This window comes from Leucoraja erinacea, chromosome 16 (genome assembly GCF_028641065.1).
Source record: "Leucoraja erinacea ecotype New England chromosome 16, Leri_hhj_1, whole genome shotgun sequence".
Lineage (NCBI taxonomy): Eukaryota > Metazoa > Chordata > Chondrichthyes > Rajiformes > Rajidae > Leucoraja > Leucoraja erinaceus.
In genome coordinates this window covers 1,302,342-1,320,524 of record NC_073392.1, presented here as the reverse complement: position 1 = coordinate 1,320,524, position 18,183 = coordinate 1,302,342, and the positions used below count along the sequence as shown (strand labels likewise).

The 18,183-nt window shown below is 44.2% G+C and overlaps 1 protein-coding gene across 3 annotated transcripts in view; it reads right to left on the bottom strand.

Moving 5' to 3' along the window:
- The window catches only part of cacna2d3a (calcium channel, voltage-dependent, alpha 2/delta subunit 3a), a 412,076-nt gene that overhangs the window by 214,485 nt on the left and 179,408 nt on the right, over window positions 1-18,183 (bottom strand). For all 3 annotated transcript variants that reach the window (XM_055647516.1, XM_055647518.1, XM_055647517.1), the window contains exons 7-9: window positions 17,921-17,981; window positions 17,029-17,179; window positions 13,627-13,701 (exon numbers count right to left, since the gene is read on the bottom strand). In XM_055647516.1, the coding sequence (XP_055503491.1) occupies window positions 13,627-13,701; window positions 17,029-17,179; window positions 17,921-17,981 (287 nt within the window). The remainder of the gene's footprint in view (window positions 1-13,626; window positions 13,702-17,028; window positions 17,180-17,920; window positions 17,982-18,183) is intronic.

Genomic DNA, 18,183 nt, shown 5'->3' with positions numbered 1-18,183 from the left:
CAGGAGTAGGCCATTCGGCCCTTCGAGCCTGCACCGCCATTCACTATGATCATGGCTGATCATCCAAATCAGTATCCCATCCCTGCCTTCTCTCCATACCCCCTGATCCCTTTAGCCACAAGGGCCACATCTAACTCCCTCTTAAATATAGCCAATTAACTGGCCACATCTAACTCCCACTTAAATATAGCCAATTAACTGGCCTCAACTACCTTCTGTGGCAGAGAATCCCACAGATTCACCACTCTCTGTGTAAAAAATGATTTTCTCATCTCGGTCCTAAAAAATTTCCCTCTTATCCTTAAACTGTGACCCCTAGTTCTGGACTTCCCCAACATCGGGAATAATCTTCCTGCATCTAGCCTGTCCAACCCCTTAAGAATTTTGTAAGTTTCTATAAGATCCCCCCTCAATCTTCTAAATTCTAGCGAGTACAAGCCGAGTCTACCCAGTCTTTCTTCATATGAAAGTCCTGCCATTAAAGATGAGGGAGATGGATTGTGGCAGTAAACATATAAATCACGGCTACAGGAACCATTTCATTAAAAAAATACGTAAAAATAAAACAGGGTCTAGTTCTACCATGAGGGGAAATGTTAGTGTGTAGGAAAGAACTGCAGATGCTGGTTTACACCGAAGATAGACACAAATGCTGGTGTAACTCAGCGGGTCAGGCAGCATATCTGGAGAGAAGGAATGGGTGACGTTTCGGGTCGAGACCCTTCTTCAGACTGGTTAGGTACTCCAGCGTTTTGTGTCTATCTTCAGTTTAAACCAGCATCTGCAGTTCCTTCTTACACAACAACTATTTTGTAATCTGTTTTCACTGAGGAAGGCACGATAAATGGAGCAGAAATGATGGGGTATCGAGAGCCCAATGATAAAGAGAGATGCAGAGTAAATCATCCCTCTGGACAAGGCAGAGGGAGGGTGAAACTGGGCAGGCAGTGCCCCCAGCCTTCCTGCATCACTGCCTTGATGGAACATCGCTGCAGACACAGCACATGAATGATGCTGATGGCCCTAGATTATGAAACAGGCTAGAACAGATGGAGGGTGGAAACACCACAATGTCCATGTTTAAATGAGCCGGGCATCTGTTTCAATGTGAGTGATTAACGTGGCAGCAATGGGTAACAGTGCACAGTACGATGTAATACACATAGACGGGCAAATATGGTCAACCATCAACAACACTGTGAATAAACACCAGGCTAGGGGAAAGAACAACCATAGGAAAGATGTGTAGCAAGGAACTGTAGATGCTGGTTTACACTGAAGATGGACACAAAGTGCTGGAGTCACTCAGCGGGATAGGCAGCATCTCTGGAGAGGTTAATGGGTGACGTTTTGGGTGAGAACCTTCTACACACCGTAGGAAATATTGCCTATATTTTCAAGAATATTTCTTAGGTTTGGGTTTATTATTGTCATGTGTACCGAGGTAAAGTGAAAAGCTTTGTTATGCATGTTATCTGACCAGATCAGTTAAATGCTATACATAAATACAATCAAGACAAACTCGTCCAATAGGTAGATCAAAGGGGAAGATACAGAGTGCAGAATATAGTTCTCAGCATTGTAGCACATCAGTTCCACTGACAAAGTTGAACGTCCGCAATGGGGTAGAGGTGAATCGGACAGTGCCCTAGCTTATGGAAGGACCGTTCAGAAGCCTGATAACAGAGGGGAAGAAGCTGTTCCCGAGTCTGGTGGTGCGCACTTACAAGCTTCTGTACCTTCTGGCTTGTTTTTGAGGTACAGGTACAGTTTAAAGGATTAAGATTTTTATAGTGTGAGTGAGTTGATTTAATCTGGGGGTAAGCCATGTCAGTTGAGATGGGCCCCATGGTTTACTCATCCTGCAACTTCTGGTGACTACGTTTGCAGGAAGTGTGTCCAGCTGCAGCTCCTGGCAGACCGCATTGAACGGTTGGAGCTGCGGTTGGATTCATACTGGAGCATCCACGATGCTGAGAAAGTCGTGAATAGCACGTACAGCGAGTAGGTCACACCGCAGGTAAAAGGTAAGAGGACAGAAAGGGAACGGCTGGCCAATAGCCAGCGTAGCAGTAGGCAGGTAGTGCAGGAGTCCCCTGCGGTCATCTCCCTCCTAAACAGGTATACCATTTTGGATACTGTTGGGGGAGATGGCTCATCAGGGGAATGCAGCAGCAGCCAAGTTCATTGCACCATGGGTGGCTCTGCAGCACAGGAGGGGAGGAAAAAGAGTGGAAGGGTTATAGTAATACGGGATTCAATTGTCAGGGGAATAGATAGGCGTTTCTGCGGCCGCAAACGAGACTCCAGGATGGTATGTTGCCTCCCTGGTGCAAGGGTCAGGGATGTCACTGAACGGCTGTAGAACATTCTGGAGGGGGAGGGTGAACAGCCAGTTGTCGTGGTGCATATTGGCACCAACGATATAGGTAAAAAATGGGATGAGGTCCTACAAGGTGAATTTAGGGAGCTAGGAGATAAACTTAAAAGTAGGACCTTAAAGGTAATAATCTTCGGCGGCAGCGGCAGCAGCAGCGGAGACCTGGACCGGCACCGAGGCTGTGGCGGCAGCGGCAGCAGCGGCGGAGACCTGGCCCGGCACCGGGGCTGTGGCTGTGGCTGTGGCGGCGGCGGCAGCAGCGGCAGCGGAGACCTGGCTCGGCCCTGGAGCTGTGGCGAGGCAGCGACCACCCGCGGAGTTTGAACCGTCGCCTCGGCGCAGAGGGAGAACAAAGAGGGAAGAGCCAGAGACTTTAAGATTTTGCCTTCCACCACAGTGAGGAGGTGTTTGGTGAACCCACTGTGGTGGATGTTAAATTTGTGTTGATTGTGTGTTTTTGTCATTTTTTTAAATTATATGTATGACTGCAGGGAAACAGAATTTCGTTCAGACCGAAAGGTCTGAATGACAATAAACGAATCTAATCTAATCTAATCTAATCTTTGGATTACTACCAGTACCACAGGCTAGTCAGAGTAGAAATAGGAGGATAATCCAGATGAACACGTGGCTTGAAAAATGGTGCAAGGGGGAGGGATTCAAATTTCTAGGGCATTGGAACCAGTTCTGGGGGAGGTGGGACCAGTACAAACAAGACGGTCTGCACCTGGGCTGGAATGGAACCAATGTCCTTGGGGGAGTGTTTGCTAGTGCTGTCGGGGAGGATTTAAACTAGTGTGGCAGGGGGATGGGTGCATGAGCAGAGAGACAGAGGGGTGTAAAATGAGGATAGAAGCAATAGGTAGCAAGGTGAAAAGTAAAAGTGGCAGGCAGACAAATCCAGGGCAAAAATCAAAAAGGGCCACTTTTCAACATAATTGTATAAGGGGTAAGAGAGTTGTAAAAACAAGCCTGAAGGCTTTGTGTCTCAATGCAAGGAGCATTCGTAATAAGGTGGATGAGTTGAATGTGCAGATAGCTATTAATGACTATGATATAGTTGGGATCACGGAGACATGGCTCCAGGGTGACCAAGGCTGGGAGCTGAACATCCAGGGATATTCAATATTCAGGAGGGATAGACAGAAAGGAAAAGGAGGTAGGGTAGCGTTGCTGGTTAGAGAGGAGATTAACGCAATAGAAAGGAAGGACATTAGCTTGGAGGATGTGGAATTGATATGGGTAGAGCTGCGAAACACTAAGGGGCAGAAAACGCTAGTGGGAGTTGTGTACAGGCCACCTAACAGTAGTAGTGGAGTTGGGGGATGGCATTAAACAGGAAATTAGATATGCGTGCAACAAATGTAAAACGGTTATAATGGGTGACTTCAATCTACATATAGATTGGGTGAATCAAATTGGCACGGGAGGATTTCGTGGAATGTATGCGGGATCATTTTCTAAACCAACATGTAGAGGAACCAACAAGAGAGCAGGCTATTCTAGACTGGGTATTGAGTAATGAGGAAGGATTAGTTAGCAGTCTTGTGGTGCGTGGCCCCTTGGGCAAGAGTGACCATAATATGGTTGAGTTCTTCATTAGGATGGAGAGTGACATAATTAATTCAGAAACAAGGGTTCTGAACTTAAAGAAAGGTAACTTTGAGGGTATGAGACGTGAATTGGCCAAGATAGACTGGCAATTGATTCTTAAAGGGTTGACGGTGGATATGCAATGGAAGGCATTTAAAGACTGCATGGATGAACTACAACAATTGTTCATCCCAGTTTGGCAAAAGAATAAATCAGGGAAGGTAGTGCATCCGTGGATAACAAGGGAAATCAGGGATAGTATCAAAACAAAATATGAAGCATACAAATTAGTCAGAAAAAAAGCAGCCTAGCAGAGGACTGGGAGAAATTCAGTCCAGCAGAGGAGGACAAAGGGCTTAATTAGGAAAGGGAAAATAGATTATGAAAGAAAACTGTCAGGAAACATAAAAACTGACTGCAAAAATGTTTATAGATATGTGAAGAGAAAAAGATTAGTTAAAACAAATGTAGGTCCCTTGCAGTCAGAAACAGGTAAATTGATCATGGGGAACAAGGACATGGCAGATCAATTGAATAACCACTTTGATTCCGTCCTCAGTAAGGAAGACATAAATAATCTGCCGGAAATAGCAGGGGACCGCGGGTCAAATGAGATGGAGGAACTGAGTGAAATCCAGGTTAGCCGGGAAGTGGTGTCAGGTAAATTGAATGGATTAAAGGCCGATAAATCCCCAGGGCCAGATAGGCTGCATCCCAGAGTACTGAAGGAAGTAGCCCCAGAAATAGTGGATGCATTAGTGATAATTTTTCAAAACTCTTTAGATTCTGGAGTAGTTCCTGAGGATTGGAGGGTAGCTAATGTAACCCCACTTTTTAAAAAGGGAGGGAGAGAGAAAACGGGGAATTACAGACCAGTTAGTCTAACATCGGTAGTGGGGAAACTGCTAGAGTCAGTTATTAAAGATGGGATAGCAGCACATTTGGAAAGTGGTGAAATCATTGGACAAAGTCAGCATGGATTTATGAAAGGTAAATCATGTCTGACGAATCTTATAGAATTTTTCGAGGATGTAACTAGTAGAGTGGATAAGGGAGAACCAGTGGATGTGTTATATCTAGACTTTCAGAAGGCTTTCGACAAGGTCCCACATAAGAGATTAGTATACAAGCTTAAAGCACACGGTATTGGGGGTTCAGTATTGATGTGGATAGAGAACTGGCTAGCAAACAGGAAGCAAAGAGTAGGAGTAAACGGGTCCTTTTCGGAATGGCAGGCAGTGACTAGTGGGGTACCGCAAGGCTCAGTGCTGGAACCCCAGCTATTTACAATATATATTAATGATCTGGATGAGGGAATTGATTGCAACATCTCCAAGTTTGCGGATGACACAAAGCTGGGGGGCACTGATAGCTGTGAGGAGGATGCTAGGAGGCTGCAAGGTGACTTGGATAGGTTGGGTGAGTGGGAAAATGCATGGCAGATGCAGTATAATGTGGATAAATGTGAGGTTATCCACTTTGGTGGCAAAAACAGGAAAGTAGACTATTATCTGAATGGTGGTCGATTAGGAAAAGGGGAGATGCAACGAGACCTGGGTGTCATGGTACACCAGTCATTGAAAGTAGGCATGCAGGTGCAGCAGGCAGTGAAGAAAGCCAATGGTATGTTAGCATTCATAGCAAAAGGATTTGAGTATAGAAGCAGGGAGGTTCTACTGCAGTTGTACAGGGTCTTGGTGAGACCACACCTGGAATATTGCATACTGAATATTATAGAAACTTACAAAATTCTTAAGGGGTTGGACAGGCTAGATGCAGGAAAATTGTTCCCGATGTTGGGGAAGTCCAGAACAAGGGGTCACAGTTTAAGGATAAGGGGAAACCGAGGACCGAGATGAGGAAAACATTTTTCACACAGAGAGTGGTGAATCTGTGGAACTCTCTACCATAGAAGGTAGTTGAGGCCAGTTCATTGGCTATATTTATGTGGCCCTTGTGGCTAAAAGGATCAGGGGGTATGGAGAGAAGGCAGGTACAGGATACTGAGTTGGATGATCAGCCATGATCATATTGAATGACGGTGCAGGCTCGAAAGGCCGAAGGACCTCCTCCTGCACCTATTTTCTATGTTTCTATGTATCTGCCGGACGGGAGCAGGGAGAAGAAAGAATGACTGAGGTGGGACAAGTCTTTGATTATGTTGGCTGCTTTTCTGAGGCAGCGTGAAGTATAGATGGATTCAATGGCGGTTTTATAAGGCAGCGTACAAAAAAACTGTCACATAAAATAACGGGCCATGGGGATTTGGAGTGATATTCTGGCATTAGAAATAATATTGTTTGAGAACACAGAACAGAATGTTGGAAGATAGTACATTTTCACGTTGACAAATTGTTGCTCATGGAATGCCTTTGGGATCAGTATTGGCCTCTCTCTGTCCATAATCTATAATAATGATTGAGATGAAAACTGTCCAAGTTTTTGATGATGCACGTCTAGGAGAAGTGAGCTGTAAGGAGGTCATGAAGAACATGCAAGATCAGTGCTTAGGAATGGAAGTGCCTGGCAGAAGTAAAGATGAGAACAAATATAGTTATTTACTTTGGTAAGAGGAATTGAAAACGAGAATGTATTTTTTAAAGTAGATGCTTTGGTTTGCTAATCCCTTCCTAATTGATTGCTTTGATGCATTATAGGCCAGGACAACATCTATAAGACACTTGGACAGGTCCATGGATAGGACAGGTTTGGAGGGATATGTGCCAAACATGGGCAGGTGGGACTAGTGTAGATGGAGCATGTTGGTTGGGATACTGCATGAGTATATACTGTAACTCTAAAGATGCATTTTTGCAATTTTTAATTTGTAATTGTTAATTATTGGTCTTTTTAAGTATTTATTGCTCTCAGGTAGTGTCCACAGTGTATTCTATGTATTTTATGTCTGCGTTCGTTTGTTGGTTGGGGGCTTCTGGACATCTGAATTTCCCTGAGGGGATCAATAAAGTATTTATTATTATTATTATTACTACTATTATGCTCCTTAATCTGGCTATCTTCCAGCATTTTCTATTTTTATTTCAGCTTTCCAGCATTTCTGTTCCCATATAAATTCAGCTCGTTCCCTCCGAAGGCAAGGAGTCAAATCATTAGAATTAAATGTAACTATTAGATAAGGGGATTCGAAGTTTTTGCAATAGATTTTACACCCCATAGTAAATTAAACATTTCCATCTGCCTATTGATAAGATTAGCTTCTTCAAGGGCATCAGAATTAATCGTGTTATGTAGTTAGTTTAGTGGATGAATTTAAATTAACTTCCTCTGCCTGTCTCCACAATCTGTACTGCAGCTTTGATACTGTTGGAAAAGTAACTTCATGGGGATTACATTCCAATGTTAACTCCACACAAGTGTCTCTGAGCTTCCTTGCGTTGTGTTTATAGAAACATAGAAAATAAGTACAGGAGTAGACCATTCGGCCCTTCAACCCAGCACCACCATTCAATATGATCTTCCAAAATCAGTACGCCGTTCCTGTTTTCTCCCAGTATCCCTTGATTCTGTTAGCCCTAAGAGCTAAATCTCTCTCTCTCTTGAACACATCCAGTGAATTGGCCTCCACTGCCTTCTGTGGCAGAGAATTCCACAGATTCACAACTCTCTGGCTGAAAAATGTTTCCTCAACTCCATCCTAAATGGCTTACCCTTATCCTCAAACTGTGACTCTTGGTTCTGGGCTACAGGCTGAAATAGACTGATGTAGATACTACAGACTGAAATAGTCATAGAGACGTACAGAATGGAAACAGGCCCTTCAGCCCAATTTACCCAATCTGCACAACTCACCCAATCTACACAACGGCGGCACGGTAGCGCAGCGGTAGAGTTGCTACCTCACAGCACCAGAGACCCAGGTCCAGTCCCGACTACGGGTGCTGTCTGTACGGAGTTTGTACATTCTCCCCATGACCACATGGGTTTTCCCCGGGTGCTCCGGTTTCCTCCTACACTCCAAAGACGTGCAGGATTGATTGTAGGTTATTGGCCTCGGTAAAGATTGTAACTTATCCCTAGTGTGTGAAGGATAGTGTTAGTTGCGGGCTCGGAGAGCTGATGGGCCTGTGTCCACGCTGAATCATAACTAAACTACACTGCCTGCATTTGGTCCACATCCTTCAAAACCTTTCCTATCCATGTACCTGTCATTTAAATGCTGTTATTGGACCTGCATCAACTACCTTCTCTGGCAGCTTATTCTATCTATATAGCCACCACTCTCTGAATGAAAAGGTTGCCCCTTGGGTTCCGATGAAATCTTTCTTCTCTCACCTTAGACCTACGTCTTGATTCTTGATTAGTACGGGTGTCAAGGGTTATGGGGAGAAGGCAGGAAAATGGGGTTGAGAGGGAAAGATAGATCAGCCATGATTGTCAGGTGGAGTAGAGCTGATGGGCCGAATGGCCTTAATTTGCTCCTAGAACTTATGAGTTTATGATTCGGAAGCCTCTGGTTCTTAATTCCCATCCTCTGGGTAGGTAAAACAATTTGCTGGATATTCAAAGACATTACAGTGACCGACACAGTTTGCTCGTCAATAAACAATTTGTACAACACCAGTGATATGAATGATAATAGATATGGAATCTGACAAGCAGAACAATATGTCAGATTAAACTTCAATTAGAAGAAAATGTGTGGAGTTCTTATTGAATAAAGAAGGAAATTAGATAAAATTGCTTCAGAATACAAAGCTATAAAATGTAGTAAGTATCACAAGAGACAGAGCATTCCTGTAATGTGCAGAAGAATCACCAAACTGAAGATAGATTCAAAGTGAAGATAGACACAGAACGCTGGAGTAACTCAGCGGGACAGGCAGCATCTCTGGAGATAAGGAATGGGTGACGTTTCCGGTCGAGACCTTTCTTCAGACTGATGTCAGGGGAGAGGGAGATACATAAAAAAGGACGTGTAAGGTATGAAAATAGGACAAAGGGGATAAAGCCCAAGGAAAATGTAGAATAGACAATATAATAGAAACATAGAAAATAGGTGCAGGAGGAGGCCATTTGGCCCTTTGAGCCTGCACCGCCATTCATTGTGATCATGGCTGATCATAGAATAACAACTAAGCAAGCAGAGATAAAATGTAGTCGGAGAGTCAGACTGGTCGGGGAACTGAGAAGTGGGAGGGATGGAGAGAGAGGGAAAGCAAGGGTTACTTGAAGTTTCCTGCAAGGTGTTGATGCAGTGCAAAATTGTACCGACCTGAGTGTGTGAAAGGCGCTATAGAAATGCAAGTCTTTCCAATACACAAATATTTAAAATAATCCCCACAATAGATAATGGGAATATCTGGAGAGACATAGAAATAATTCTGCATTTCAGAATGGATGTGGAGGCTTTGGAGAGGGTGCAGAAGAGGTTTGCCAGAATGCTGCTTGGATTACGGGATATTAGCTATAAAGGAAGGTTAGACTTGGACTCCGGAACGTCGGAAGTTTTTAGTCTTGGAGTTACAGCATGAGATACAGGTTGAGGGGAGATCTGGTCGAAGTATATAAAATGATGAGAGACATAGATATGGTAGACAGTGGGAATGCCAAAGACTGAAAGGACAGCTTTAACATAGAAACATAGAAAATAGGTGCAGGAATATGCCATGCGGCCTATCGAGCCAGCACCGAAATTCACTATGATCATTGCTGATCATCCAAAATCAGTGCCCTGTTCCTTCTTTTTTCCCCATATCCCTTGATGCCGTTAGCCCTAAGAGAGAGACACAAACACAAACACAAACACTGCAGCCAGCCGTCTTTTACCTTCCTCTTCATCACGGGTGTGAATTTCAGACAGAGCTCCCTCGCTTTCCCTCGCTTTTTTTTGTCTTGTTCAGTTAAACTTTTGGTTATTAGATTGTGTTATGTGTGTAGGAGGGGCTGAAACAAGGCTCTCTGTCTCTCCCTTCGGGGGAATGTGACTTTCTTGTCATATCCCCCTTCTCTTCCCCCGTCTGAGCTGAGGCCTAATGGCGGAGCTGGCGGCCTCCAACCTGCGACCGACCTCGAGGTACTAAATGGCCGACCACTTATTCTTAAATCCCTGGTTCTGGACTGCCCCAACATTGGGAATGTTTTTACACACAGAGCGGTTGGTGCCTGGAATGTGCTGCCAGGGGTGGTGGAGGCAGATACGATAATGGTGTTTAAGGCATAGCAGATGGAACATTCCTGCTTATTCACGGGTCTAAATGACTACTTATTCGTTAAGCAAGTTCTGGTTAAAAAGGATAAATGGTTCCCCACATCCAGAACGTCCTGACATTTCTCACAGCGTGGGGTGGATAGGGTTTTGTTCCAAGGGTGAAGGAATCGGATTACATTGCGGGAGCTTCATATTCAGAGTAATGTGACATTACTTCTTTGCCAACACAAAGACAAAAATATAATTCAAGCCATTGTCTAATTTGCACAGTTGCTTTGATTTCCATTCATTATCACACTGAAGTGGAGAACAGAATCTCTCCCATATGGCCCATAGTTTTCCCTGATCTTGCTTTCTCGAATCTACTCTTTGTTCTTTTGAATTAAAGATGGTTTTGATAATTATTCTAGTTCAGTTCAGTTTTGAGAAACAGGCCATTCGGCCCACCAAGTCCACACCGACCAGCGATCCCCGCAAACTAACACAATCCTACACATACTTGGGACAATTTACAATTACACCAAGCCAATTAACCTACAAACTGTACGTCCTTTGCAGTGTGGGAGGAATCCTGAACACCCGGAGAAAACCCACACATGTCATGAGGAGAACGTACAAACTCTGTACAGACAGCACTCGTAGTCAGGATCGAACCCGGGTCTCTGGTGCTGCGAGGCAGCAACTCTACCGCTGCGCCACCGTGCCACCCGACTCTACTGTTAAACCAGAATTACAAATACATCTTCTTCATGCATAGGCACATGATATGATTTTTATTTTTCTATTTTATGCTGACCATGAAAATAACTCTTCCTTAGAACATATGTAGAACACAGGACAGTACAGCACAGGAACAGGCCCTTCAGCCCACAATGTCTGTGCCGAAGCCGAATATGATGCTCGATTAAACTAATCTCCTCTGTCTGCACGTGATCTATACTCATCCATTCCCTGCATATCCATGTGTCTGTCCAAACACCATTTAAAAGCCACTATCACACCTGCCTCACCAGCGCCCAAACACCTGTGTTAAAAAAAACTTGACCTACTGTATACATCTTTAAACTTTGCTCTTCTCACCTTAAAGCTACACCCTCTAGTCTTTGACATTTCCATCCTGGGAAAGAGGTCAAAGGAAATCTGCAGAAGTTTTTAAATCAATATTGTTTGAACATCCACATCAGTTAACCACAAGTAAAGCATCGACAACTGGGATTGTATATTTGTTATCATCTGAGTTTGAAAGGATAAATTTAAGGTACTTAAAATGTAGTGAGATAAATGTGAATTGGCAAATGTAATCCTGCTGCTTGTGCATGAAATGGCAGTTTTGTATCACATCAAAGGGAATAATAAATGGATCACCGCTATCATCTCACTCTTCATTTTGCATTTTAATTTAAAATGCAAACTACTCAGGATCAAAGTTTGCAGCTTAAATACTGAGCAAAACGTCGGTAACACTCAACTGCATTGCACATCATCTTCAAAACATAGATAACAGTTTGCAATTATCTTCAACTGAATTCAGTTTACTGTGCAATCACGAGAAATATTCACTGAGTATTCTGGCAATGTACTTCAGCAAACATGTGGTGACTAAGGTCCAACAGCCACTGGACTACAGAGCACACACTATACCCAAACCTCCTGCCATTCACCACCAATTATCCCCACAGTTCTGTCCTCATTATATTAGCAAATCCTTTAATACCTATCTCTCAACGTCTCGACTGTGTCTTTTGGCAATTTACTTATCACACAAATCCACAAAGGATTAAAACGTATCTGAAAATTACAGCAACTTATTAATTACATTCATTACATTGGGTACGTGTTTCTGTTTAATCTTGTCAATAAATATGTGTATGGTTTCCTGCTCTCTAAAGCTCAGGACCATTAAACACATCAACTTTAACAAAATAAACAACAATTCCAGTGGTTTAACATTTTAAAACAGTTGCTAAACATTTTAACTCCCCTTCCCATGCCAAGTTAAACCAATCTCCTCCGCCTGCACGTGATCCTTACCCCTCCATTCCCGATGATCCTCCAGTGCTTCTACGCAGCGGCGGTGGAAAGCATCTTGTCCGGGAATATTATCATCTGGTTTGGGAATTGCTCTGCCAAGGACAAGAAGGCTCTGCAGAGAGTAGTGCGCTCGGCCGAACGCACTATGGGAACTTCACTCGCCCCCCTGCAGGAACTATACATCAGGAGGTGCAACTCCAGAGCAAATAAAATCATGAGAGACCCCTTCCACCCCTGCAACGGACTGTGCCAGCTGCTACGGTCAGGCAAACGCCTCCGTTGCCATGCGGTGAGAACGGAGAGGTTGAGAAGGAGTTTCTTCCCAGAGGCCATTCGGCTGTAAACTCCTCTCACCAGGGACTAACTCTACTGAATGTTTTTCCTTCCATTATTTATTATGTAAAAGAATATGTGTGTTATGATTGTGTTTATAGTTTGTTTGGTTGTTTGTCTTTTGCACAAAAGTCCGCGAGCATTGCCACTTTCATTTCACTGCACATCTCGTATGTGTATGTGACAAATAAACTTGACTTGACTTGACTTGACACACACACATATACACACACACACACACATATATACACACGCACACACCACACCTATATATACACACACACACATATATCTACACACACACACACACATATATATATATATATAAATATATATTTCAAAGGCTGCTAGATTCACAAAACATAATGATTGAATTATTAGTACCACTGGTTAGTTATTGGAGGCCAAGGACCAGTCACATGTTATTGTCTACATTGCTCAAAATCAGAACCAGGTTTGTAACTAAGTATTTCCTGGATGAGGGTTCTGTGTAAAACTTGTCTTCATTTTGAATGAACCTTTACCTTAAGGAAGATTAGATGAAATAATCTATTAAATCGTCTCCCGCCAATATTGTCACTAAGCGTGGAGCTCTTCGATAATTTGGAAAGCATTCCAACAACCCAGTGATGAGCTGGTTGGGTTATACTCTTCCCAATCAGTCAATATTTCCAGGGGCATTACCAATGTGTGCTCAACCTGAAAATAACAAATATTTCACTTTGGAAGAGGGTCTCGACCCAAAACGTCACCCATTCCTTCTCTTCAGATATGCTGCCGGGCCCGCTGAGTTACTCCAGCATTTTGTGTCTATCTTCGGTGTAAACCAGCATCTGCAGTTCCTTCCTACACGTCCATGGCAGTCGCCTGTCTTGCGCATGGTGCTTGGTGAAGGTGACTACATCCCTGGTCACATCCTCCATGAAATTGTTCAGCACCCCGCGGTAGATCAGACCCAAGAACCGTGCAGAGCCAGGCCTTCATGGTGGGAAAGCCTCAGCTCCATAACCTGGACAACCCTGCGGACAAACGTTCTCCCACACCACCCTCACATTTTCTTACACATTTTACTTGGGAACGTCTTTTATAAAGACTAAGGTGAAGCAGATTTTGAACTGACCCGCTTGTTGTTCCTGTCTGCTTGGACCAGGGTGTTGTTTAAACACGGTTCCACGTAATGGATATCTTCATTATACTGAGGAAGCAAACACACAAATGATCTCTTCAATAAATCATCCTCTCTGATCGACCTGACTGGTACAATGACAACAGTCTGTGCGTAAAGCTCATCATTAAATGAAGAGTGTTTTACAATTTTAAAATTGTTAAACTAGATGTTGATGTTTTACACCAACCTTCACACCTGTTATAATCAGCTTCTCATCCTGGCCAAGTGTTTCAATTAATCCTATCCGATACCAAAGGGTAGTAAGATTGAATGTAGCTAAATATTCCTTTCTTTCACCAGACTCCTTCATTTCTCGGTAACTTTTTCCTTTTGGTGGAGTTTGTGTGGCATCTCCGTCATGCTCACACACTTGATATGATTTTACATTTTCTATTTTATGCTGACCAAGAAAAGAATTCTTCCATAGAACATATGTAGAACATAGAACAGTACAGCACAGGAACAGGCCCTTCGGCCCACAATTTCTGTGCCATATCCATGTGTCCATATCCTTGTGTCCATATTCTTCCTTTCCCTGCATATCCATGTATTTTTAATGCCACTATCACACCAGCCTTCACCACCGCCCAAACGCCGGTGTTAAAAATAAACTTGAGCCGCACATCTCCTTTAAACTTTGCCCCTCTCACCTTAACGCTACTACTCTAGTCTTTGACATTTCCACCCTGGGAAAAAGGAAAAAGGAAAAAGAAAATCTGCAGATTGATTTTAATTTTTCAATCAATATTGTTTGAATATCCAAATCATTTAACCACAAGTAAAGCATTAACAGCTCTCATTGTAATTTCAAAATGTTTGTTATTCATGTGATAGGAGCAGAAATAGGCCATTCGGCCCATCAAGTCTGTCATTCAATCATGGCTGATCTATCTCTCCCTCCTAACCTCATTCTCCTGCCTTCTCCCCATAACCTCTGACACCCAAACTAATCAAGAATCTATCTATCTCTGCCTTAAATATATCCACTGACTTGGCCTCCACAGCCTTCTGTGACAATGATTTCCACAGATTCACCACCCTCTAAAGAAATGTCTCCTCATCTCCATCCTAAAAGAACGTCCTTTAATTCTGAGGCTATGTCTTCTAGTCCTAGACTCTCCCACTAGTGGAAACATCCTCTCCACTTCCACTCTATCCAAGCCTTTCACTATTCTGTATGTTTCAATGAGGTCCCCCTTCATTCTTCTAAACTCTGGCGAATATAGGCCCAGTGCTGACAAACGCTCATCAAAGCTAACCCACTAATTCCTGGCATCATTCTTGTAAACCTCCTCTGGACCCTCTCCAGAGCCAGCACATCCTTCCTCAGATTTGGGGCGCAAAATTGCTCACAATATTCCAAATGTGGCCTGACCAGCACCTTATAGAGCCTCACCATTACATCCCTGATTTTGTATACAAGCCCTCTTGAAATAAATGCTAGCATTGAGTTTGCTTTCTTTACTACCGATTCAACTTGCCAGCACATCCTTCCTAATCAGCAACTGTCATTGTAATTTCAAAATATTCGTAATTATCTGAGATATTTAGTGGAGGTTTGAACTACATTGAGCCATGGGCCATGACGGTCCGTGTGTGAAGTTTGTTCCCCATCATCAGTACGGCAGGAGCTGGCTGGACATCCTCAATGTTGCAAATAGCTGAGGGGTTCTGACTGTCTACGCTATCGACGTCTCCCATCATTTTAGAAACTTCTCTCAGGTCTCCCCACTCAGGTCTCCTGGCGTTCCAGAAAAAACAATCCATGTCTGTCCATCTTCTCCCTGTAGTTAATCTGGTAAACCTTCTCTGCACCCTCTCCAAAGCCTCCACATCCTTCCTGTAATGGGGTGACCAGAACTGTCCAACATGCTCCAAATGTGGCCTGACCAAAGTCACAGAGCTACATCATGACTTCCTGACTCTTACATTCAATGCCTTGAGCAATGAAGGCAAGTGGCCATATCCAGCTTGACCCTTCAACTTTCCAGCACATCCTTTCTAATCAGCAACTGTCATTGTAATTTCAAAATACATGTATTTTGCGCACGATAGAATGTATCTACTTGAGCCACAATCTTTGCCAACGTCCTAAACTTTCTCCATCATCAATAGCCTGAAAATCCCCTTCCCTTCAGTTAGGCTGTGTATACTTACACCTGCAGGATATGTGTGTTTGTGTATGTGTGCATGCGTGTATGTGTGCATGTGTGAGCACGTGTGTGTGTGCGTGCGCATGTGTGAACTTGTATGTATGTGTGTGTGTGTGTGCGTGAGCAGGTATGTGTGAGCGTGTATGTATATGCATGCATGTGAGTGCATGTGTGAACGTGTGTGTGTGTGCTTGTGCGCATGCATGTGTGAACATGTATGTGCGTGTGCACATGTGTCAGTGCATGTGTGTGAACGTGTGTGAGTGTGGGTGAGCGTGAGTGAGCGTGTGTGAGTGCGGGTGTGAGAGTGTGTGTGTGTGTGTGTGAGTGCGTGCGTGTGTGCGTATGTGAGCGTGAGTGTGTATGTGTGAGAGTGCGTGTGAGAGGGTGTGTGTGTGTGAGTGCGTGTGTGCGTGTGTGAGCATGTGTGAGTGTGTGTGTGAGTGCGTGTGAGCGTGTGTGAGTGTGTGTGTGTGTGAGCAAGTGTGAGCGTGTGAGCGTGTGTGAGAGTGTGTGTGTGAGTGCGTGTGTGCGTGAGCGTGAGTGTGTGAGCGTGTATGCGCGTGTGTGAGTGTGTGAGCGCATGTGCGAGCGCGTGTGAGTGTGTGTGTGCGCGCGTGTGTGCGTGCTTGAGTGAGCGTGTGTGTGCGTGTGTGAGTGCGTGTGTGTGCATGTGCGAGCGTGAGTGCGTGTGTGTGCGTGTGTGAGCGTGAGTGCGTGTGTGCGCATGTGTGTGTGTGTGTGCGTGTGTGTGTGTGCGTGTGTGTGCACGTGTGCGAGCGTGAGTGTATGTGAGAGTGTGTGCGTGTGTGAGCATGAGTGTGCGTGTGTGTGCGTGTGTGAGCGTGTGTGTGTGCGTGTGTGAGCATGAGTGAGCGTGTGTGTGTGTGCGTGTGTGTGAGCGTGTGTGAGCGTGTGTGCGTGTGTGTGTGTGTGTGTGAGCGTGTGTGTGTGCGTGTGTGCGCGTGAGTGAGCGTGTGTGTGTATATGTACTTGTACTGACCATGGGAACAACTTGCTTGTGGTTTACATGCAGCGTGTGATTGAGACACACATTCCACAGCACTGATGACGAGACCTCACCCCACCATCACATGTTTTACGTACATGAACAATGGTTGAAACTAGAATTCACCATCACTATTACGTAACTCGATTAGCTACCCAAACGGAAATATTATACACAAGGCCAAGTACTTACTGCAATGATATTGAAAAAGTCATCATCTCCAAGTGTGTCCAAGATGGATGAAACTGTCTGCTTGGCTATTGTCATACGAAGTCCCTTCATGCTTCCACTGACATCAACTAAAATGATCACATCTTTGGGAGAGGTGGCGGCCTGAATGTACCTGGGGATAACAACACAGAAAGCTGCAACTCAAGGTCTTCAAGGTGATAGGAAGCATGCAGGTACAGCAGGCTGTGAAGAAAGCTAATGGCATGTTGACCTTCATAGCGAGAGGATTTGAGTATAGGAGCAAGGAGGTCCTACTGCCATTGTACAGGGCCCTGGTGAGACCACACCTAGAGTATTGTGTACAGTTTTGGACTCCTAATTTGAGGAAGGACATTATTGCTATTGAGGGAGTGCAGCGTAGGTTCACCAGGATGACGGGACCGACATATGATGAATGAATGGGTCGACTTGTATTCACTAGAATTTAGAAGGATGAGAGGGTATCCAAAATTCTTAAGGGATTGGACAGGCTAGATGCAGGAAAAATGTTCCCGGTGTTGAGGGAGTCCAGAACCAGGGGTCATAGTTTAAGATCGGCCATTTAGGACTGAGATGAGGAAAAACTTTTTCACCCAGAGAGTTGTGAATCTGTGGAATTCTCTGCCACAGAAGGCAGTGGAGGCCAATTCACTGGATGTTTTCAAGAGAGAGTTAGATTTACATCTTAGGGCTAACGAAATCAAGGGTTATGGGGCGAAAGCAGGAAACGGTTTTGGATGATCAGCCATGATCATATTGAATGGTGGTGCTGGCTTGAAGGTGCCGAATGGTCTACTCCTGCAGCTATTTTCTATGTTTCTATGTTTCCGGGATGGTTTGCAACAACACACAGTGGCTGTGAACTATACCCTACCATTTGCGAGTCCTGCAGTCAAATGCAATGACACCGTTTTCATCGGGTTCCCACTTTATACCTGCCGCAAAGAAACAAGAACGTTAGCAAAATGATTCCAATCAGAAGGAAATGCAAGAGAACGATAGACCACATTGAAGATAGACATAAAATGCTAGAGTAACTGGAGAGAAGGAATGGGTCAAGGCCCTTCAGTCTGAAGAAGGGTCTCGACCCGAAACGTCACTCATTCCTTCTCTCCAGAAATACTACCTGTCCAGCTG